The sequence below is a fragment of the Mixophyes fleayi genome, chromosome 1 (assembly GCF_038048845.1).
Source record: "Mixophyes fleayi isolate aMixFle1 chromosome 1, aMixFle1.hap1, whole genome shotgun sequence".
NCBI classification, from domain to species: domain Eukaryota; kingdom Metazoa; phylum Chordata; class Amphibia; order Anura; family Limnodynastidae; genus Mixophyes; species Mixophyes fleayi.
Genome location: NC_134402.1, coordinates 419,515,812 through 419,540,566, shown reverse-complemented (window position 1 = coordinate 419,540,566; position 24,755 = coordinate 419,515,812). Strand labels below are relative to the sequence as shown.

At 36.5% G+C, this 24,755-nt stretch overlaps 1 protein-coding gene across 4 annotated transcripts; it reads right to left on the bottom strand.

Moving 5' to 3' along the window:
- Positions 1–1,298: 1,298 nt before the first annotated feature.
- Positions 1,299–13,140, bottom strand: MIER3 (MIER family member 3). 4 transcript variants are annotated; one of them, XM_075183312.1, is made up of 14 exons: positions 13,053–13,105; positions 11,105–11,129; positions 9,041–9,100; positions 7,754–7,899; positions 6,773–6,907; positions 6,077–6,197; positions 5,643–5,728; positions 5,454–5,529; positions 5,157–5,305; positions 4,512–4,590; positions 3,859–3,953; positions 3,065–3,192; positions 2,713–2,858; positions 1,299–2,595 (listed from the first exon to the last, which is right to left on the bottom strand). In XM_075183312.1, the coding sequence occupies exons 4-14, from the start codon at positions 7,850–7,852 to the stop codon at positions 2,141–2,143; spliced, it is 1,569 nt and encodes a 522-aa protein (XP_075039413.1). In that variant the 5' UTR covers positions 7,853–7,899; positions 9,041–9,100; positions 11,105–11,129; positions 13,053–13,105; the 3' UTR covers positions 1,299–2,140. The 4 variants fall into 4 exon arrangements, with proteins under 4 accessions (XP_075039413.1, XP_075039421.1, XP_075039430.1 ...); XM_075183320.1 differs by lacking the exon at positions 13,053–13,105 and adding an exon at positions 12,615–12,776; XM_075183329.1 differs by lacking the exon at positions 13,053–13,105 and adding an exon at positions 11,722–11,740.
- Positions 13,141–24,755: the final 11,615 nt, after the last annotated feature.

Below are 24,755 nucleotides of genomic sequence, written 5' to 3'. Positions count from 1 at the left end.
CCTTGCAAAAGCACAAATTTGCTAGCTTAACTCTTATTATTGAACCTGAAAATCAATCTGGTCAAAAATAAAATTTAATTTTTTTTCTGTAAAAGAACTAAAAAGTGTCCGTACAACTTGCTGACAACCAAAACTATGGGCAAGAAACTTGAGTGTCTCCTCATTTATAGATTGAGAGTCCAGCAATGCATAGATAAACTGAATAGTACTGCATTTGCTATTGAGAATGATCATGGTCATTAAAAGTGCTATGGGTTGAATCAATCAATCATGTTTATATAATGAGTTTGATAGGGAGCTGTAAACCCATTTCTAGGTAGTGGGGTATTAATGATCTTTATTACGTAGAACATAAAAAAGATGGTGGTGTGAAAGTGATAGGAAAAATCCCAGATGAGTTTATAGTAGCAAATCCATCTTTGTTATTTAAAATAAACAAATACAAACTCAAAGAAAACACAAAGAAAAAAAACAAAAATAGGGCTGCTATGCGCAATGTATCAATAATGACTATTGAACTGCATACTGAATATGGCAAATATAGATTTTCATCAATTTATTTTTGTTATAAAGCCTGCAGTGTAAATCTTTTTATCCTTCAAAACGTTCTAAAAAGTGTGACAAGCGGTCACTTAAGACGGACCAAAAAAAAAAAAAAAAAAAAAAAAAAAAAAAAGCAGTTCACAGTAAGCTTAATAAATACCCATCCCTTTCAATTCTACCTACAAACTATACATTCTGCACAACTCCCAAGCATGTACACCTCTTGTATTGAATGAAAGGTGAATGTACGCTCTTCTCCTCATGGCAATATGGCAGCGTCTCGTGTGAGAAAACAATGAGAAGCGTTGTCAGCTCTTGAGCTTATTCAGAGCAGCAGTGAAGAACGAAGTTCTCAGTGGCAGATAGCAGACAGGTTGGAAGGCAAAGTGAACAGTGACGTGAAGGACTCTTTGGCAGAGGAAGCACACGGAGAAATGCGCAAATCTTTTTTTCAAATGATCACATCTGCAATAAGAACACAAAATCAGAGGCTCTTGGAGGAGGCGGTTAGTAACGTATTGGAAAGCTTTGGCCCATTAAGCAGTCTACACAAAAGATTATCCTCTAACCTAGATACATTAAATCAGGGCATCTTGAACCACAATGTAGGAAGAGAGTGCTACATCCAGCGCCTCTTACAGTACACACGCTCATCTGCCCAAACTATGCTCAAAAGTTTGTCCGATTTAATGTAAACCAAGGAGGTGCGGCTCTAAACTTCACCACAAAGCTGGGACAATCTTCGCTTCCTCAGGAACGTTTAAGATACACAGATTCATGTGTAATTTATTTTACAATCTTCAAATGCTGTAGACAAGTGTTACCCCCTAATCAAAATTGCAATACCACAAAAAGAAAAACCACATTCTGCTAAAGTACACAGATCCACTCTGGCAGTATTAGGTCGTCATGTAAAATACGCTACAGCATCCGAGCACATGGTTTCTTTACACAAAGCATATACTGTCGCATGTGTCAGCTTTTGGCGCGGTTGAAGCGCACGTGCTCTTCTTTTGCATCTCTTGAGAGATAGTGTATTAAAACAATAATGATAATGATGGGAGCTTTGTGCAGTTCTAATTAGAATATCCTAGCCCTGCTTGAAAAAAAATAAAATAAAACAAAATATAAGATAATGCTACATTAAGCAGGGATCGGATTGGTACCTGTAAACATTGGTTTTACACTGCACTCTCTGCTGCAAAGTTAGATTAGGCCAAGAGATGCCAATTTCAGTGACTCAGAACCTGTGCTGGTTGTTTTTTTTTTGTTTTTGAGATGGAGACCCAGTTATCTACAGATTTTTTAACAAAAATAGAAGTTAAGCCTAAAGCTGCTTCCCCAGAACGTAATCTGAGTTCCCAACTCTGCTGAACATTGTCTTTTTTTTTTTCCACATTAATGGACCAAAATGAAGTTAATTCTTGACAAAATCAAGATATAGTTCTTTACATACAAAGACATCACTGATGTCATAGCAAAAAAAAAAAAAAAAAAAAAAGTCCAAACTTCCAGTGAAAGACTTTGCAAACCCGAAGTTTATGATCAGATTTTCAACAACAGTGCCCCCAATGTTTGTGGGGGGCTGGAGGTGGAATTATTCCGATTGCAGGGCTGTATGATGTAGTGTGTGTGAACTTATAAAACTATTTGTCTCGTTTGCAGATAGACTGCTGAAGTCTGCCACCGCTACAGCCATTTTGGCACTAGTAATGTGGTGTGTATGGTTTTCAAAGTCCACACCAAGGTTATTTACAGAAACATCACTGATAAAGGAGTCTGGGACGGAGATCCCCAGTTTTATCCTCTTCGCTGGCCGCTCAGCTTCCTCGTTGCATAAGCTCACAGGGTTGAGCTCGGAAGGATAAAATCCAGTCTCAAATAAGTTAAAACAATCACTTTCCCCGTTGCTGGGCAGTGTTAGCAAGTCTTCTGTTCCAACAGGCACATGGTTTACTGGGCCCCGGGGTAATGTGTCCAATGCTGGGAAGCCATCGTTCAAACAGTTCACGTCTGTATTATTGCATACGGTTGCTACACTGTTAGTCAGCGCTGAAATAAAAGGGGGGAGATACTGGTTATAAATCTGTTATCTCACATGTGTTACCAGTGAAAACACTGTGCGCTGCGGTAAACACACACGTTCACAAGGTTTATAGAACGGCTCACCTGTCAGGTCATTAGCAGTGATTGAGTTCAATAAATTAAGCTGGGAGACATGGATGGAATCTGTCCTGTTTTGGCAGGTTAAGGCTGATTGATTTTCGGCACCTCCTAGTTCCTCTGCTTCATCTACCAGGCGGTCCATGTAATCCCTAGGGAGGGAGAATAACCACCATCCATTATCATCCATGGGGTAACAAATAACGAAGTAACAATCAAATGAGCATTTGTGGGAAACTGTATGCACATATGTGTGAGCTCGCACATGTATGGGGGAGGGGGAATCCGGGTCAAAAACAAAAAGGTGTCCAATACGCAAGACTCAAGTCAACAAAATAGGTACAGTAAAGAAACTCACGTTACTCCTGGGTGATGGTGATATCTTTTCTTTCCAAACCTTGTCTGTTGGGCAAAATTATCATACCGCTCAGATTTCTTCCAGATGTAATAGAAAGCTACACATTCTGCAACTGTCCGAGTTCTCACCTGTACACCACAAAAAGATTAAGAGATCCAGTTTAAACCATAGAGAGTCATATTTGAGTAGTGCTGACGGGTGAGCTCAGTGTAAGTCAGTCCATACAGTAAAACATGTTATTTACTAGGGGCTAGATTTACTAGGCTGCGGGTTTGAAATAGTGGGGATGTTGCCTATAGCAACCAATCAGATTCTAGCTTTCATTTATTTAGTGCTCTCTACAAAATGCCAGCTAGAATCTGATTGGTTGCTATAGGCAACATCCCCACATTTTCAAACCCGCAGCTTAGTAAATCTAGCCCTAGGTGAGCTCTGCAGTCAGATATAGAGATCAGACTTGTCAGACACACATATAACTGAAGGTGCCCAGGGATGCAGTCTATAAGTTACCTTACAGTCTGACCAAAGTCATAATACAGCATGCATCCAATTATCACCATTACAAATGGTTTCATTAATATTTTGATATTTTATTCATTTAGGACATTCTTTAATATTAATGACACTGCTTTATATTCCACAGTACATAATACAGAAAGTGTGTTCATAAGCACTTGTTTACCAAAATTCAGTTCTATAAACAGTTTGTCTAGCAGGGGAAAAAAATAAATAAATAAAAATAAACACCCCTCACTCCTAAAAGAACCAGAAAATGTATATAAATGGACAGTTACCTTGTTTTTCTGTATTAGATGAAAATCCTTCCCATATATTATAAGTGCATGTTCAAAGTTTCTACATTCCTCCTCCGTCCAAGGTTTGATCTCATCTGAAAATTATAAAATAAAGTTACAACTGCCGGCTGTTGTGTAATTGGACGAAGAATTTGTGTTGCACTGTAACATTAATGGGGCCGTCCACCTTTAAGCAAATTTAAGGTATTGATTTTAAGCAAACAAGGAATTTACAAAGAAAAAGCAATGTAAAAGCTGCAGAAGAGTCAATTATTCATAACCTGAAGGTTGAAAACCTCCTTTCCAAAAACAAACCCTTTTTATCTCCAAAAATCAAAAGACATGGTTTTCTGGATTGGCGAGTGACCCCCACTAGCTTTGGAACCAGTTACAGATATGACAGTTTGCTTGTTTTCACCCATTTCTCAACAACATAACCACACAAGTGGACGTGTCACATTATCACCCATCTCCTGAAACACTCTGTATGGCTGTTACATTGCAAAGGTCTAATTGGCTACAGGAAGTTTAGTCCCAACCACTAAAGTCTCCTACTTGTCTGCGTGTGTTCTGTTTTGAAGTTAAATACATCTGAATTTGTACACTGCTTATACATCACATGCAAGAACCAATCAATATCCCTAGAACTTTACCGCGTAACTTCCTTTTACTGCAGACCCTCTCTATTGCCTCTCTGATGTTGTACTGACACTTGAAGATTTCATGCAGCGCCTGCAAAAGAACAGAATGGGTCAATGAATGCACACATTAACCAGTATAATGTGTCCACCTCCCCTCATTTAAAGATCTACTTGGTCAGTGCTGGCCCTGGAAGGGTAACAGATGTTATAATATTTGTCTATAAAGTGAGCTGAGAACAGGTACCTCTCTCACAGGCCCCAGGGTATGCATCAACTGTAATTAATTAAATGCACTATGCAAGTTTGTTCTCTCACATAACATTTGTGGTCATAACTTTGAGCTTGATAGGATCATGATCATGCTAGTCTACAATTAGAATACATGAGCTGACATCGAGAAACATTTGTGAAAGTGCAAAGGAGAGAGGTGCTGTTGCCCATAGCAGCCAGGCTGTAATTTGCGTTACTTCCCGCACTGTATTTAAGGTGTAAAGGATAAATCAAGTCCCCAGATGAACACATAACCATGGCTATGAGACACAAATACAAGGTGTCTTGTCAAAGCCTTTCCTCTACAGTAGGACTACCAACAATCTTTTATTACATATATTTCTTCTCTGACTGCATGAGGATACTGAGAACTGAACCTAGATTTACCTGATCATCATCCTTGATAATCATCTCATCTGGGACTCTGTCAATCATCCTTTTTTCGTCAATTCTCATGATTTCTAAAAGAAAATCTTCCACTTTTCTCTCGGGTAGTACATCTGGGCTCCAGATTAACTGATCCTGATGTTCATATTCTGAAAATCATGTCATACACACTAATTACTACAGTGCACCACAACTATACAAGTCACACTAGAACATTTCACAATACAGTACAAACAAACCATAATATGTATAAAGCTACAGTCCTCACACTACCACAGTTGACTCCAAGCTACTTACCTGATAAATCTGTAATATTGTAGGGTCCCCAATATGGTGGGATTTCTGCCTGATACTGTGAACCAATCATTATTTCCTGGATAGAGAAAAGTGTTATTTACCATTTGTTTTACAATTTGTCATCTGTTTTAATGAATTAGTTACTAGTAAAGTTTAATGCTGAAATTCCGAGCTGTGTTTGACACTCACCTTTCTTAAATCCTCTGAAGAGTTTCCAAAATCCATTTCCAAATCCTCACTTTCTGACTCCTTATCTCCTTCCCATGCTGTGTTCGCTATTTGCAATAAAAAAGAAAACACATTGTTCTTTCTATCTACAATTTAGCACTTAAGCATTTGAGAAGATCACTGGATAATTAGTAACTTTCCAACAAGAGGAATGTTATTTAGGACATGCATTTTGATTTTAGCTAAAAAAACAGGGATAGACCGTAAAACAGGTCACAAAGAGTGGACTGTAAAGCAGAAATTTCCTTTATCCCAAATTGCACAGCACCCTTAAATGGCTGTGACTTGTCTGTATGTAGTTCGGGATTTGAGAAAAATCCAAGAATATACTTTGATATTAACTATTAGACAGATTTTTAACCCACTCTGATCTTAGTCTTCAATTTCTCACTTACATCTTAGGGGGCGTGGAAAAAAGTCTGTTGCTTCATGTGATGTGACAGATGGCGTCAAGTCATCAGCGGAAGATTGCGTTTCTTCATCATCACCTGACAAAAGGTCCTTAGCAATTTCCTCCTGAGAAAATACAATACAAGTTTAAAAAAAAAAAAAAGAAAAAAAGAAAGGAGTAGCAGCAGCTACACTGTAAACTGCCGTGTAGAAGTGTACAGATGCGCTCTGTGCTAAACTTGTACTGATGCTGTTGATATGACAGCCTATAATGAGGTGCAGAATAAAGTCACATTTATGCAATTCCCTCAAATCACAGGTGTACAAAATCATGTAACCTCCAGGGACATCTAGGAGCCAGGGAAGATGTGTATACCTTGACATCAATAGAAAGAACTGAAAAATTACATGTCAGCAGGAATTTCTTGGCAACCTGACTTATGGAGTGTACCCAAACAGTGTCCTAAACTAAACCATAAAAGTAACTTTCAAAAGAAAACCATAAAACAAAAACAGACAAAATTATTTTTCTCCTCATGTCTTCACTTTTTAATGGCATCTAAAATACAGTAATTAAGTCACATATTTTCAGGTGTTAATTACTACTCTTTGTGGAATGTTTAAGTATTCTGCAATTTAAAAACAGTTAGGCATCAATGAAACATTCTATTTGTCCACTTCCCACAATTACAGTCACTTACTTTATCCAGTGTCATGTCTGGCAGCTCATCAGCAAGTTCACTGGGAGAACTACCAGCACTGGATCCCGCCATTACAGGATCTGCAGGCTCATAGACATAAATTGCCAATAAATCTTCCAAAGGCATGTTTCCTTCCTGTGAAAATACAATTAAAATTTTACAATGGGCATTCCTGTGTGCCAGATCAAACCCAAAATTCATATAACCCAGCACACAAGACCATACCATCAGATAAATACTATCGATCCAGACACCATGCTGTGAGCAAATACACGGGACCTAACGGCGAGAAAAAGAAGTGGATACCATTTTCTCACGGTCACTTTTGTACAGTGTATTCTACTGTTGGACAGCATAAACAGTGTGACATCGGGATCAATATATAACCTGACAGAGGTATACTCCTGGCATGGTCAGTGTGGAATGTAGTACGAGAATTTGGCTCTTTTGAACAAGACCTAACAGGCAGGATAGATATGGAATGAACAAATATACAGAATATATTTTTTACCAGAGTTAAATATAGTTTATATTATCTTACACTCTTTACATGACAATATATAGATGTAGTGGGTGGTTAAAAAGTACATTCAAAGTGGCCAAATTCAAATGTTTTTTCATGTTTACTTTATTGTTTTTTTGCAAGAAGAGAAGAAAAACAAAAATCTAAACGAACGTATGTTAATTAAACTAAATGACTTCTCAGTTTAGAGAACCACACAGCATTGTTAGGTCAAAGCTCATCACAACAATCTGTTATTAGACTGTTGGTTGGATTACCAGTCAGCTTCACGTGAATAGTAATTGTATGTGCAAGAATAGGAGATTACCCCAGCTCACATCATTTACATTTTCTATCTGTTACTATTTATTGCCTCTTCTCTTTCACAAAGAATAAAATTACGTAAAGTGTCAGTTTAGACTGCAAACAAGTGGTTTAACGTGCAATTGTGTTATGTTAGACCCCTGACAGGTACATACCCTTTCTAAGTCTTCAATTTCAGAGCTGAAGTTTTTGCCGTCCTCCTTCATTTCTTCCTCTTCAAGAGTTCTCTCATCATCATAATCATGTACCAGCATTTCAGCCGTAGGGTCAAAGTCATGATCCTCAGATGACAGAGAGCCGACTGCAATAAATAAAGAGATAAAACAAAGCAAATCATTGCTTAAAATAATTAAAACAATGATGGTCAAGGTTTGTTACAATAAATTCTATTTATAAGGCAGATTTCAAATAAAATTAAATGTTGCATAAAAACACTTTGAGGTATAAAGCTGACATTTTTTCATATCCGGTTAGATTAAGTCACATTGTTGTGGATGTAAGATATTTAATGAGTACTCCAAGAAAGTGTCACAAGCAGATCTAAATTTACAATACTCAAGTGAGAACATTATGTGTGCATCATCTGAGGTGCAGAGGACACACCTAACAATTACCTGGGTACTATTTTAAACCAACACAAGATTAAATTATACATAATGTGGCTCCCAAACATCTAACTGTCCAATGATTAAAATAGGATATGGTATTTATTAGCATTATTATAATAAAAGAACACCATGTGCCCTCAATCTGAAAAGTATTTATGACAGCTGCAAGCATCTCCCTCTGTTCCTACCTTTCAGTGAACACGATACAAATACAATACACTTTCAGCTATTATTGAATTCACAGATCTATGCGCTGTGTATGTACAGCAGAGTATTAAAGCACACCTGTCACCCATACACAGTGGAGGCAGCCACTGTATGAGCTGAACCAACTTTCATTAGAAAGCAGACAGTGAAATCACTAGTGACAAAGCTTACAGCTCTTTACGTCAGTCATAGTGAATTAATAGACTGCATTCTTGTTTATATTGGTTCTGCTCACAGAATTCATACACCCACTGTGTGTAGTCAAGTGATCTTTAAGGGTAATGTGCAAGTTTTGTTTTTTTTTTAAAAAAAATAAATAAACCTCCGCCACTACAAAGATAAAAAATAAACAAACAGGTAGGTGTGCCAGTCAAAATGACTTCCACACAGTCAGACACATCCAAAAAAAATAAAAAAATAATAATCTGTCTTGCTACCAACTCAGTCTGCCAGAAGCAAAAATATAAGGCATTCTATTAGGGTGAACTGATAACCAACTACCTGTAAAAAACGAAAACCCATAAGACATTGACAATCATATACCCTCCAATTTCTTAAAGCACCAGTCTCACTTAAGCACTTGTAGAAAATGAAAAAAAATAAAAAAATTGTTATTATGCAAATTACCTTTACTTTCTCTTTGTCATTCTGATTGAATATTTCATTGTGAAATGCTTCAGTAGTTATCTATTTCAGAGAAAAATTGAAATAAAAACAGTATTTTCGAGACTCACATTAAGTTCCTAAGCTCAGATGTGACACCACTATGACTTGTGCTTGCTGACTAATTACCAAGTACAATTCTTTTTCATGCACACACTCCCTTACTGCAAGATCAATGGGACTGGGGCAGCTTGTCTAAAAGTGTCACACACCTATGTATTTGTAAAGCTGATCTGCTGGCTGGTATCATATGACTTGAACGTATGTAGACTTATTCTTCTCTCAATCCGGGTCTACAATACTGAATATATTAATTCCAATAAAGATATTTTTTAGGTTATTAGAAATGTTTATTGCTGTGTGTTTTAGGATTGTTTATGTTTTATTTAATTGTTACAAAAAAAAAAAAAAAAATTATAACCGATTTTTAACTAGAATTTAGAACTAGCAGATAAAGCTCTTGACCATATAAAATCATTAAGAGGAATATAAAAAAAAAATGAAAGTTAGATCTTTTGTTAAGAGACAAGTAGCACTAGTACTACTTTGCCAAGTGTGACTGGTGCTATTATATCCTAAGTTAGCTTAGATAGTAAGTATATTTTTTTTTTTAAGTACTATCCATAGAGGTACTTGAGAATGTGTCAATATGGAGGGGAAAAAAATATATACATATTGTCTAAATACTTTTTCCTCTCCACATTAATTAGTCACGTTCTGATCAGAGGTAAATTACCCACACACTTTGTGTCAAAGACCAAATTTAGAGTTAAAATGTAAGAAACCAAGATAAAGATTTAATAAATAGAGAGACGGCGATCTACAATTCTGAAACAAGTTGATAACTAGACAGTTGTGTTCAATTAGACACAAAACAGAAAGAATGCAAAGGCATTTGCACTCTTGCTGCAAAGACGACTTACTCCTCATTGATGCCTGCAGCATTTCAGATATAAACTAGGATTTTTTTTTCCTTCAAAAAGTCAATTTTCCATGACTCTTTCCAAAACTTTGAGATAGCTGCAACAATAGAACCCCCCCCCCCCCCCCCCCCAACATTTAATAGGCAAGTATAGCGATGCCAAATATTCTTTTGTATACACAAAAAAATCTTTGCACGGTATGACAAATACAGGGCTCCCAGCGTACCCTATAACTTCAAAAGAACGAAAGCATTCTAAGTTCAATTTTAACTGGGCAAAGCGCTAGAACAAGTTGCTCTCAGCGCTCTATAGAGGGGCTGAAATGGAACCATATTTAGTCGCCATTTTAAAAAATGGCAGCTCAGACTTCATTAGTCTAACCTGCTGTTTTAAATAGTTTGAAAAGCACTTACGACATTCATAGTCAAACACAAAGATAAATACACTTTTTTCCCCACGCTTTCATTATTCCTTTTTTAGCCTTGAATATACTAGCAAGTTGTAACTTGCACAAACTATAGCAAATAAACTGCTTTATGCACTTTTTATGTTGATTAAGGAGTCAATGTATTGAAAATACAAATTCTAATCAAGTTATTGCTTTATACACCATTTTATAAGTTAGTTGCAAAAAGTCAAACATATACCAATTACATAAACTGTTTTAAGTGAATGAAATACTAATTCACGTTTTAGGAGAAATAAATAATATACATATATACACACACTTTCAGGGATTTAATGTTTAACACATGTTGGTATAATTCTTAAACTATTGACTATGTTACATTTTAAAATGTGAAAATTGCAAGGCAGAACTTTTCATAAGTAAAGTGATCTATGTAACAATATTGCTATATATACACATGTTTTACAAACTCTACTGAAAGGATCACTGACAGAAAAATAATGCTCATATTACGAAAACATCGACAATTAAACCAGACAGATGACTTCTCAGCAAAACTACTTCCTCATCAACTGAAACACAAAGTCAGCTGACTGCAGAGAGCTAGAAGATGCCCTCTTTCATGGCTGCATCTAACGTCTCAACAAGCCAGAATGTAGGAATGCTTAGATGGTAAAAAGTAAAAACAGGACAAACCTGGGCTCGAACTGCCAAATGAAGCCTGTGTAGAAAGAGAAAACAAACAAGGAAACAAAATTAGCAGTGTGCATATAATTGCTTAATCTGCATAGTGGTTGGCTATACAACAGTGATCAATCTCTCTGCTTTTGCTCTACTTTTTTTTTTTTTTGCAATGTAGCTCCAAGAATACTTGAGAACAATTCCACAAATCAGACTTGTCAAACTGGTATACACAGAAAGCAAAACGGGGGTAATGCTATATATAGGAGGACAGACATATGTGTTTATAGAAGGGGCTGCCTGTACTCCCCCACTGTATAAATCCAACAGGACAAATATGTATGTAGAGATGGGATATGGGGGGGTAATGTTGGGGGTACATATACAGTAGTATACGGACCTGTGTGTAGTGATGGGGCAGGTGGAATACTGGGGGTACATATACAGTACTATACAGACCTGTGTAGTGATGGGGCAGGTGGGATAATGCAGGAGGTACATATACAGTAGTATACAGACCTGTGTGTAGTGATGGGGCAGGTGGTGTAATACTGGAGGTACATATACAGTACTATACAGACCTGTGTGTAGTGATGGGGCAGGTGGGGGTACATATACAGTAGTATACAGACCTGTGTGTAGTGATGGGGCAGGTGGGGTAATGCTGGGGGTACATATACAGTAGTATACAGACCTGTGTGTAGTGATGGGGCAGGTGGGGTAATGTTGGGGGTACATATACAGTAGTATACAGACCTGTGCAGTGATGGGGCAGGTGGGGTAATGCTGGAGGTACATATACAGTAGTATACAGACCTGTGTGTAGTGATGGGGCAGGTGGGGTAATGCTGGGGGTACATATACAGTAATATACAGACCTGTGTGTAGCGATGGGGCAGGTGGGGTAATGTTGGGGGTACATATACAGTAGTATACAGACCTGTGCAGTGATGGGGCAGGTGGGGTAATGCTGGAGGTACATATACTGTAGTATACAGACCTGTGTGTAGTGATGGGGCAGGTGTGGTAATGCTGGGGGAACATATACAGTAGTATACAGACCTGTGTGTAGTGATGGGGCAGGTGGTGTAATACTGGAGGTACATATACAGTAGTATACAGACCTGTGTGTAGTGATGGGGCAGGTGGGGGTACATATACAGTAGTATACAGACCTGTGTGTAGTGATGGGGCAGGTGGGGGTACATATACAGTAGTATACAGACCTGTGTGTAGTGATGGGGCAGGTGGGGTAATGCTGGGGGTACATATACAGTAGTATACAGACCTGTGTGTAGTGATGGGGCAGGTGGGGTAATGCTGGGGGTACATATACAGTAGTATACAGACCTGTGTGTAGTGATGGGGCAGGTGGGGTAATGTTGGGGGTACATATACAGTAGTATACAGACCTGTGTGCAGTGATGGGGCAGGTGGGGTAATGCTGGGGGAACATATACAGTAGTATACAGACCTGTGTGTAGTGATGGGATAGGTGGAGGTACATATACAGTAGTATACAGACCTGTGTGTAGTGATGGGGCAGGTGGGGTAATACTGGAGGTACATATACACCAGCAGGACAGAACTATGACAGGCAGGGCTCGCTGTCCATCATATAATACTCCTGGGAGTAGGAGAATGATGACCGAAGCAGAAAAAGACGATTACAATCGGTTACACGGTGATCTCCCATCGGACCCCAATACCGGAAACTCTCGGCCTGGCCGCCGCCTATTAGTTCCCGGTCCCACCCCCGCCCCGGACAGTCCGCTCCCACCCGCGGCCTACAGGCTATTTTCTCTGTGTATAGCGGCCCCTCCGCCCCCTGACTCCCCCTAGTGCTAGGCGGAGCTGTAAGGGTCAGGTTTTGAGGGGATTCTGCCGGTTTCGGTGACTTCGGAGCCCGGGATTTACGTGTGTATCGTCCCTCCCCCCGCTCCGGCCCGGTTCTCTAGCTTACCTCCGCCATATTGGTACCTCTAGGCGAGCGAGCTGCAACTGCGCAAAGTACCCGGATGGAAAGAGCCAGCCAATTACAACGCGCCCAGCCAGAGGTGTCCGGAGGCCTGGAGGATGGGGCGGGGCCTAAGGTAGAGGACCAGGAGGGGGAGGAGCGACCTAGGCAAAGACCACACTGCACATCCCATACACTATATACTGTTATATACAGTATTATACTTCATATAATATGTCTGTTCTAGCAGTAGCACTGCACATCCCATACACTATATGATGTTATATACAGTATTATACTTCATATAATATGTCTGTTATAGCACTGCACATCCCATACACTATATACTATTATATACAGTATTATACTTCATATAATATGTATATTATAGCACTGCACATCCCACACACTATATACTGTTATATGCAGTATTATACTTCATGTAATATGTCTGTTATAGTACTGCACATCCCATACACTATATACTGTTATATACAGTAATATACTTCATATAATATGTCTATTATAGCACTGCACATCCCATACACTATATACAGTATTATACTTCATATAATATGTCTATTATAGCACTGCACATCCCATACACTATATACTGTTATATACAGTATTATACTTCATATAATATGTCTGTTATAGCACTGCACATCCCATACACTATATCATGTTATATACAGCATTATACTTCATATAATATGTCTGTTATAGCACTGCACATCCCATACACTATATACTGTTATATACAGTATTATACTTAATATAATATGTCTATAGCACTGCACATCCGATACACTATATCATGTTATATGCAGCATTATACTTCATATAATATGTCTGTTATAGCACTGCACATCCCATACACTATATACTGTTATATACAGTATTATACTTCATATAATATGTATATTATAGCACTGCACATCCCATACACTACATACTGTTATATACAGTATTATACTTCATATAGTATGTATATTATAGCACTGCACATCCCATACACTATATACTGTTATATACAGCATTATACTTCATATAATATGTATATTATAGCACTGCACATCCCATACACTATATCATGTTATATACAGCATTATACTTCATATAATATGTCTGTTATAGCACTGCACATCCCATACACTATATACTGTTATATACAGTATTATACTTCATATAATATGTCTATTATACTACTGCACATCCCATACACTATATCATGTTATATACAGCATTATACTTCATATAATATGTATATTATAGCACTGCACATCCCATACACTATATCATGTTATATACAGCATTATACTTCATATAATATGTCTGTTATAGCACTGCACATCCCATACACTATATACTGTTATATACAGCATTATACTTCATATAATATGTATATTATAGCACTGCACATCCCATACACTATATACTGTTATATACAGTATTATACTTCATATAATATTTATATTATAGCACTGCACATCCCATACACTATATACTGTTATATACAGTATTATACTTCATATAATATGTCTGTTATAGCACTGCACATCCCATACACTATATACTGTTATATACAGTATTATACTTCATATAATATGTCTGTTATCGCACTGCACATCCCATACACTATATACTGTTATATACAGTATTATACTTTATATAATATGTCTATTATAGCACTGCACATCCCATACACTATATACTGTCATATACAGTATTATACTTCATATAATATGTATATTATAGCACTGCACATCCCATACACTATATACTGTTATATACAGTATTATACTTTATATAATATGTCTATTATAGCACTGCACATCCCATACACTATATACTGTCATATACAGTATTATACTTCATATAATATGTATATTATAGCACTGCATATCCCATACACTATATACTGTTATATACAGTATTATACTTCATATAATATGTATATTATAGCACTGCACATTCCATACACTACATACTGTTATATACAGTATTATACTTCATATAATATGTATATTATAGCACTGCACATTCCATACACTATATACTGTTATATACAGCATTATACTTCATATAATATGTATATTATAGCACTGCACATCCCATACACGATATACTGTTATATACAGCATTATACTTCATATAATATGTCTGTTATAGCACTGCACATCCCATACACTATATACTGTCATATACAGTATTATACTTCATATAATATGTCTGTTATAGCACTGCACATCCCATACACTATATACTGTCATATACAGTATTATACTTCATATAATATGTCTATTATAGCACTGCACATCCCATACACTATATACTGTTATATACAGCATTATACTTCATATAATATGTATATTATAGCACTGCACATCCCATACACGATATACTGTTATATACAGCATTATACTTCATATAATATGTCTGTTATAGCACTGCACATCCCATACACTATATACTGTCATATACAGTATTATACTTCATATAATATGTATATTATAGCACTGCATATCCCATACACTATATACTGTTATATACAGTATTATACTTCATATAATATGTATATTATAGCACTGCACATTCCATACACTATATACTGTTATATACAGCATTATACTTCATATAATATGTATATTATAGCACTGCACATTCCATACACTATATATTGTTATATACAGTATTATACTTCATATAATATGTCTATTATAGCACTGCACATCCCATACACTATATACTGTTATATACAGCATTATACTTCATATAATATGTATATTATAGCACTGCACATCCCATACACTATATACTGTTATATACAGTATTATACTTCATATAATATGTCTGTTATAGCACTGCAAATCCCATACACTATATGATGTTATATACAGTATTATACTTCATATAATATGTCTATTATACTACTGCACATCCCATACACTATATATTGTTATATACAGTATTATACTTCATATAATATGTCTGTTATAGCACTGCAAATCCCATACACTATATGATGTTATATACAGTATTAGACTTCATATAATATGTCTATTATACTACTGCACATCCCATACACTATATACTGTTATATACAGTATTATACTTCATATAATATGTATATTATAGCACTGCACATTCCATACACTATATACTGTTATATACAGCATTATACTTCATATAATATGTATATTATAGCACTGCACATTCCATACACTATATACTGTTATATACAGTATTATACTTCATATAATATGTCTATTATAGCACTGCACATCCCATACACTATATACTGTTATATACAGCATTATACTTCATATAATATGTATATTATAGCACTGCACATCCCATACACGATATACTGTTATATACAGCATTATACTTCATATAATATGTCTGTTATAGCACTGCACATCCCATACACTATATGATGTTATATACAGTATTATACTTCATATAATATGTCTATTATACTACTGCACATCCCATACACTATATACTGTTATATACAGTATTATACTTCATATAATATGTCTGTTATAGCACTGCACATCCCATACACTATATCCTGTTATATACAGTATTATACTTCATATAATATGTATATTATAGCACTGCACATCCCATACACTATATACTGTTATATACAGTATTATACTTCATATAATATGTCTATTATAGCACTGCACATCCCATACACTATATACTGTTATATACAGTATTATACTTCATATAATATGTCTATTATAACACTGCACATCTCATACACTATATACTGTTATATACAGCATTATACTTCATATAATATGTCTGTTATAGCACTGCACATCCCATACACTATATACTGTTATATACAGCATTATACTTCATATAATTTGTATATTATAGCATTGCACATCCCATTCACTATATCATGTTATATACAGCATTATACTTCATATACTATGTCTATTATAGCACTGCACATCCCATACACTATATCATGTTATATACAGCATTATACTTCATATAATATTTATATTATAGCACTGCACATCCCATATACTATATACTGTTATATACAGTATTATACTTCATATAATATGTCTGTTATAGCACTGCACATCCCATACACTATATACTGTTATATACAGTATTATACTTCATATAATATGTATATTATAGCATTGCACATCCCATTCACTATATCATGTTATATACAGTATTATACTTCATATAATATGTCTTATAGCACTGCACATCCTATACAATATATACTGTTATATACAGCATTGTATTTCATATAATATGTATATTATAGCACTGCACATCCCATACACTATATACTGTTATATACAGCATTATATTTCATATAATATATATATTATAGCACTGCACATCACACTCCAGCCACAGCACTGCACACCTCTTACACTACTTCACGTTATATACAGCATTATACTTCATATAATATGTCTGTTCCTCCCACACTCCGAAACCCACGCAAACACAAGGAGAACATACAAACTCCACACAGATAAGGCCATCGTCAGGAATTGAACTCATGACCCCAGTGCTGTGATGCAGAAGTGCTAACCACTTAGCCACTGATATGAGTTCTCTGTTCAGAGCTGCGGAATTAGTGGCGCTATATAAATAGCTGAAGATGATATTAGCGTTGTATTCTCTTTTTTTACATAGATACACTTTATGTTGTATATATAAAGTATGTTTGTACATAAATATGATGGTGAAAGGCAAAGTTGAAATCCTTCTTATCAAAATCTTGCTCTTGCCACTGAGAAAGAGATATACCGACGCACCAGATAATCATATACCCAGTCTATTATTGTAATATTTGTTATCATATGACTGGGTTGGTGCACCCTACACACGTTGAACTGATATTCGCAGAGATGAGTAGAGGGTAGAAAACCTGTATATTAGGGGCACTCTATGATTGTTTATTTATATAAAACATACATTTTAATAGTTCATTTAAAACGATAGTAGAGTCCCAAATTAGTACCTTAGTACCACTAGTAGCGAAATAAAACCAAAATAATAACCAAAATAAATTTATTAAAAAGGCAGAACCAACTGCCTAGCCTCGCTGTGTAATTTGTATTACAATTTCCCTAATTATATTATATCTGGGTAATATCGATCATCATGCTGTCCAGGTGTCTGGCATAATAAGCAGATTAACCAAGTCGGTGTAGACACTGTTTAAAAGTGCAAGAGAGATAAACTATACCGTTACAAACAGTTCCTAATTGCATACATATGATGTCATAAATCTAATGCAAATAGATAATATCCTCTCAATACTTTACTGATAGGGAGAGAGTCAACTTTATAAAATTGAATACATAACGTTTAGGACAGAATCAAAACCATAATATATTTCTTCACCCGTTTATAAGATAGTTAGGTCTAGATTGTCCAATATGATAGGAGTTGATAGCGTATTTATATTGTGTCCCGTTTTACAGACCTGTAAACTCCTTTCTTGCAGAGAGTACCAAATTAGCTGCTACCTAGTACCACTCCCTATTAATATGAGTCTGGTGTCCCTCTCAAGGACTACAAACAGATCCCTTAAGTGCTAACTATAGCCACGATCCCCTATAGACGAGGCTGTGGGGTTTTATTGAATTGTCATATAGTATCAGACCCCCTCTGTTCTATTATGGCCCCTTTGCGTATTGAAGCATATCTCCCTAGCTTATACAAATAGCGGCAGCATGAGTCACACATGTAAGCAACACAGCGAGGTGAACGCCGACGCGCGTTTCGCTTACTCGCTTTGACTTTTTAATAAATTTATTTTGGTTATTATTTTGGTTTTATTTCGCTACTAGTGGTACTAAGGTACTAATTTGGGACTCTACTATCGTTTTAAATGAACTATTAAAATGTATGTTTTATATAAATAAACAATCATAGAGTGCCCCTAATATACACGTTTTCTACTTATCTCTGCGAATATATTGCCACTGAGAGTCACCTTGTTCCAACAGGAGGATTATCGTCTTTTAGCTTACTTAGGGCATCTGCTAATAATGCGAAAGAATAGTCATTGGCTCTCCTCTCTTTAAGGGATAACAGGAAGTGTGTATGTGACAGATAAAAAAGAGTGTAGGGTGCATTGTTTTAGAATTATGTTGATTATGTGTTCAAATTTATTCTACTGATCTATAATCATTTTGTTTTAAGAACCTTTAGGAAACAAAGAAAATGAACAACTGTCTTTGTATCTTAATTGTTTCTGTCCCTGTAACTATATGCCAAATTAAACTAGATGATATCTGGGTTGGGCAGAGACTTCTCAGTCTTCTTCTCAGTCTGAAGTTTTGCGTGGTGGTAAAAACTTTATCCCGAATCATCATCAGCAGCAGCTATTAGCACTGTGTTTTTAAGAGTTTACTTATTGTAAAGTCTACATGGTCATCCAAAAAGAAGTCTAAGAATGTGCAATGGTAGAATTGCTGCACATAAGTATGAAGTCCATGGATGGGTTCACTGTCGTGGTGGATCCAGGACAAATTCCACTATTAAACCCCAAATATTTTTATATTTTTTTAAGACTTTATTTATAATTTTTGGTTTGCAATACACAGATATTTCGCACAAACACAAGTGATAACTCGAAAGTTAAGTAAGGAAATTACACCATTCTTGGATGGAGCAAATGCATGTTGTACAAAGGTGAATGTATGATACCAACTGGGAGCAGAAAAACAACCTGAATGAGTCATACAATAGTATATAGGTGTATGCATTAGTTAAGGGGAGAGGAGAAAGAAAGGAGGGGAGGGAATGATGAGACAAAACCTGGAACCCCCCGGTGACCGGCGGTCAGTGAGACTGGTGAAATATTTATTATCCTACTTAGTAATTATAAAAATAGTAGAATAGAATATGGCCAACCCAATCCTGTTCATAGGAAGAGAGCCAAAGTATTCTGAGCTTGGCCAGGCAGTGAGTTGGGGCCAGAGGGGCTATTATATATGAACCAATCTCCCCAAATTTTGTTTTCTTATTTAAGTATGCTGAGATTTTTATCATTGTCGCCAAAAACCAGATTTTTTGGAGGAGTTGCTGTTTGGAACCCCAAATATTTTTTTAAACCAAGACCTACTAAATAGAAAAGTAAGCAAAAAGCTGGAGTAAAACTTAGTACAGTCACTATACATAGTGAGGCAATAATATTAGGATGAATACACTTCCACATAAACATTCTGAACACAAATGACCAGAGTCCAAAGCTAAAATGACCTTTATCTAGCTCAGCATTCCCCCTATCCCACCCACCCCTCCTTCTGCATTCCCTCTACCCCACCCAACCCTCCTTCTGCATTCCCTTTATCTCAAATGCTACTCTGCATTTCAGTATCTGCAATGAAAACAATTGTAACATAATGTTACAATTCGACTTTTCAGTTGTAATAGAAACATTTATATAAGAGTATTAACAATTGTTGAAAATAGACTTCGGAATACTTATGGCAACAAAATGCAGCGATGCAAGGTCTTGAGTAAACAAAGTAACCATTTCTTTTTTCTTAGAATAATAAAGGCCAATTACAACACAACCAAAACAATGGAAGTTTGAACTTGCAATTGCAACTGTTTGTTATTAGAATTGTAATAGATACATTGTATACAATAAAAGCTTCATAACAAGCCTGCTGCTACACTAGCAATTTGCTATTAGGATTGCTTTGATAATAAGGCAATGTCATATTAGATAGGTTAAACAGCATTTAAAAAAACACTCCTTATGAATCCTGCTATACATACTCTTACCTATTGTACTATTTTCATTATTTTGGTGTATTTGACCTTCTTATGCATAATGGAGTATGGTCATACTGTTGTATCACAAATCATCCCTGTAGCCTTACCATTACTGATTAAATAAATCAAATCATCATGAGCCAAACCAACAAAATAACTGACGGTGTTATTATCCAAGTCTAAGGGCTAGATTTACTAAATTGCGGGTTTGAAAAAGTGGAGATGTTGCCTATAGCAACCAATCAGATTCTAGCTGTCATTTATTTAGTGCACTCTACAAAATGACAGCTAGAATCTGATTGGTTGCTATAGGCAACATCTCCACTTTTTCAAACCCGCAGTTTAGTAAATATACCCCTAAGTATATAAAAGTATATCAAATAATTTGGAGTTAAAGTGAATTTGCTGCCTACATATAATTGATATAAACAATATGAGCCTCATTCATCAAGGCTCGCACTCGGAGCGCAACCTGCATTTAGTATTATGCGCAAGTATTTCAGCTTTGCGTACTCCCAAATTCATCAAGGCATGGATCTCAGGATGCGTTTGCTGTTGAAATCAGGGCAAGTCTGCTGTGCTCTACAACACAGTACGATGCAGGATACGTCCAATACCTATGTGGATTCTAAATTCGCGAACGAACACACAGATAAAAAAAATAAAAAGATTGAATTAATGTCACCTGTTAATACCATAGGCATTAATGATAATGCAGTTTTTTTTTAAAAAAAACCTTTTTAAAAAATATATTTCCCCTTGAAATACATTTATTAGGATGTTTTTGATGTCTACTGAGCATAAAATATATTTTTACAGTTGCTCCTGATTGCAAACACATGTTATAGCATGCATATGAGACTGTCCTCACTACGGCTCAGGACTTAGACTAGTCCTGTAGCTGGTGCAAGAGATACAGCAGAAAAACAAGTTTGTGGTTAGCATATGAATGTAGTGTGTGTTTGTGGTCAGCATATGAATGTAGTGTGTGTTTGTGGTCAATATATGAAAGTAGTGTGTGCTGGTGGTCAGCATATGAATGTAGTGTGTGTTTGTGGTCAGCATATGAATGTAGTGTGTGTTTGTGGTCAATATATGAATGTAGTGTGCGTTTGTGGTCAGCATATGAATGTAGTGTGTGTTTGTGGTCAGTATGTGAATGTAGTGTGTGCTTGTGGTCAGCATAAGAATGTAGTGTGTGTTTGTGGTCAGCATTTCAATGTAGTGTGTGTTTGTGGTCAACATATGAATGTAGTGTGTGTGTGTTTGTGGTCAGCATATGAATGTAGTGTGTGTGTTTGTGGTCAGCATAAGAATGTAGTGTGTGTGTGTTTGTGGTCAGCATATGAATGTAGTGTGTGTGTTTGTGGTCAGCATAAGAATGTAGTGTGTGTTTGTGGTCAGCATAAGAAAGTAGTGTGTGTTTGTGGTCAACATATGAATGTAGTGTGTGTGTGTTTGTGGTCAGTATATGAATGTAGTGTGTGTTTGTGGTCAGCATATGAATGTAGCGTGTGTTTGTGGTCAGCATATGAATGTAGTGTGTGTTTGTGGTCAGCATAAGAAAGTAGTGTGTGCTTGTGGTCAGCATAAGAATGTAGTGTGTGTTTAAGGTCAGCATTTTAATGTAGTGTGTGTTTGTGGTCAACATATGAATGTAGTGTGTGTGTGTTTGTGGTCAGTATATGAATGTAGTGTGTGTGTGTTTGTGGTCAGTATATGAATGTAGTGTGTGTGTGTTTGTGGTCAGCATATGAATGTAGTGTGTGTGTTTGTGGTCAGCATAAGAATGTAGTGTGTGTTTGTGGTCAGCATAAGAAAGTAGTGTGTGTTTGTGGTGAGCATAAGAATGTAGTGTGTGTTTGTGGTCAGCATATAAATGTAGTGTGTGTTTGTGGTCAGCATATGAATGTAGTGTGTGTTTGTGGTCAGCATAAGAAAGTAGTGTGTGTTTCTGGTGAGCATATAAATGTAGTGTGTGTTTGTAGTCAGTATATGAATGTAGTGTGTGTGTGTTTGTGGTCAGTATATGAATGTAGTGTGTGTGTGTTTGTGGTCAGCATATGAATGTAGTGTGTGTGTTTGTGGTCAGCATAAGAATGTAGTGTGTGTTTGTGGTCAGCATAAGAAAGTAGTGTGTGTTTGTGGTCAGCATAAGAATGTAGTGTGTGTTTGTGGTCAGCATAAGAAAGTAGTGTGTGTTTGTGGTCAGCAGAAGAAAGTAGTGTGTGTTTGTGGTCAGCATATGAATGTAGTGTGTGTGTTTGTGGTCAGCATAAGAAAGTAGTGTGTGTTTGTGGTCAACATAAGAATGTAGTGTGTGTTTGTGGTCAGTATATGAATGTAGTGTGTGTTTGTGGTCAGCATAAGAAAGTAGTGTGTGTTTGTGGTCAACATATGAATGTAGTGTGTGTTTGTGGTCAGCATATGAATGTAGTGTGTGTTTGTGGTCAGCATAAGAAAGTAGTGTGTGTTTGTGGTCAGCATATGAATGTAGTGTGTGCTTGTGGTCAGCATATGAATGTAGTGTGTGTTTGTGGTCAGCTTATGAATGTAGTGTGTGTTTGTGGTCAGCATAAGAAAGTAGTGTGTGCTTGTGGTCAGCATATGAATGTAGTGTGTGTTTGTGGTCAGCATATGAATGTAGTGTGTGTTTGTGGTCAATATATGAATGTAGTGTGTGTTTGTGGTCAGCATATGAATGTAGTGTGTGTTTGTGGTCAGCATAAGAAAGTAGTGTGTGTTTCTGGTGAGCATATAAATGTAGTGTGTGTTTGTAGTCAGTATATGAATGTAGTGTGTGTGTGTTTGTGGTCAGTATATGAATGTAGTGTGTGTGTGTTTGTGGTCAGCATATGAATGTAGTGTGTGTGTTTGTGGTCAGCATAAGAATGTAGTGTGTGTTTGTGGTCAGCATAAGAAAGTAGTGTGTGTTTGTGGTCAGCATATGAATGTAGTGTGTGTGTTTGTGGTCAGCATAAGAAAGTAGTGTGTGTTTGTGGTCAACATAAGAATGTAGTGTGTGTTTGTGGTCAGCAAATGAATGTAGTGGGTGTTTGTGGTCAGCATATGAATGTAGTGTGTGTTTGTGGTCAGCATAAGAAAGTAGTGTGTGTGTGTGGTCAGCATATGAATGTAGTGTGTGTTTGTGGTCAGCATATGAATGTAGTGTGTGTTTGTGGTCAGCATAAGAATGTAGTGTGTGTTTGTGGTCAGTATATGAATGTAGTGTGTGTTTGTGGTCAGCATAAGAAAGTAGTGTGTGTTTGTGGTCAACATATGAATGTAGTGTGTGTTTGTGGTCAGCATATGAATGTAGTGTGTGTTTGTGGTCAGCATAAGAAAGTAGTGTGTGTTTGTGGTCAGCATATGAATGTAGTGTGTGCTTGTGGTCAGCATATGAATGTAGTGTGTGTTTGTGGTCAGCTTATGAATGTAGTGTGTGTTTGTGGTCAGCATAAGAAAGTAGTGTGTGCTTGTGGTCAGCATATGAATGTAGTGTGTGTTTGTGGTCAGCATATGAATGTAGTGTGTGTTTGTGGTCAATATATGAATGTAGTGTGTGTTTGTGGTCAGCATAAGAAAGTAGTGTGTGTTTGTGGTCAGCATAAGAAAGTAGTGTGTGTTTGTGGTCAGCATAAGAAAGTAGTGTGTGTTTGTGGTCAGCATAAGAAAGTAGTGTGTGTTTGTGGTCAGCATATGAATGTAGTGTGTGTGTTTGTGGTCAGCATAAGAAAGTAGTGTGTGTTTGTGGTCAACATAAGAATGTAGTGTGTGTTTGTGGTCAGCAAATGAATGTAGTGTGTGTTTGTGGTCAGCATATGAATGTAGTGTGTGTTTGTGGTCAGCATAAGAAAGTAGTGTGTGTGTGTGGTCAGCATATGAATGTAGTGTGTGTTTGTGGTCAGCATATGAATG

What these genes read in the sequence shown, in the direction of transcription:
- MIER3 (XM_075183303.1), bottom strand. An exon ending in ATTTGGCAGTTCGAGCCCAG is followed by an intron (nt 7,900 to 11,104) that starts GTTTGTCCTGTT and finishes TATTTATTGCAG; the next exon opens with TCGGCTCTCTGTCATCTGAG. An exon ending in CAGTAAAAGGAAGTTACGCG is followed by an intron (nt 3,954 to 4,511) that starts GTAAAGTTCTAG and finishes TATAATTTTCAG; the next exon opens with ATGAGATCAAACCTTGGACG.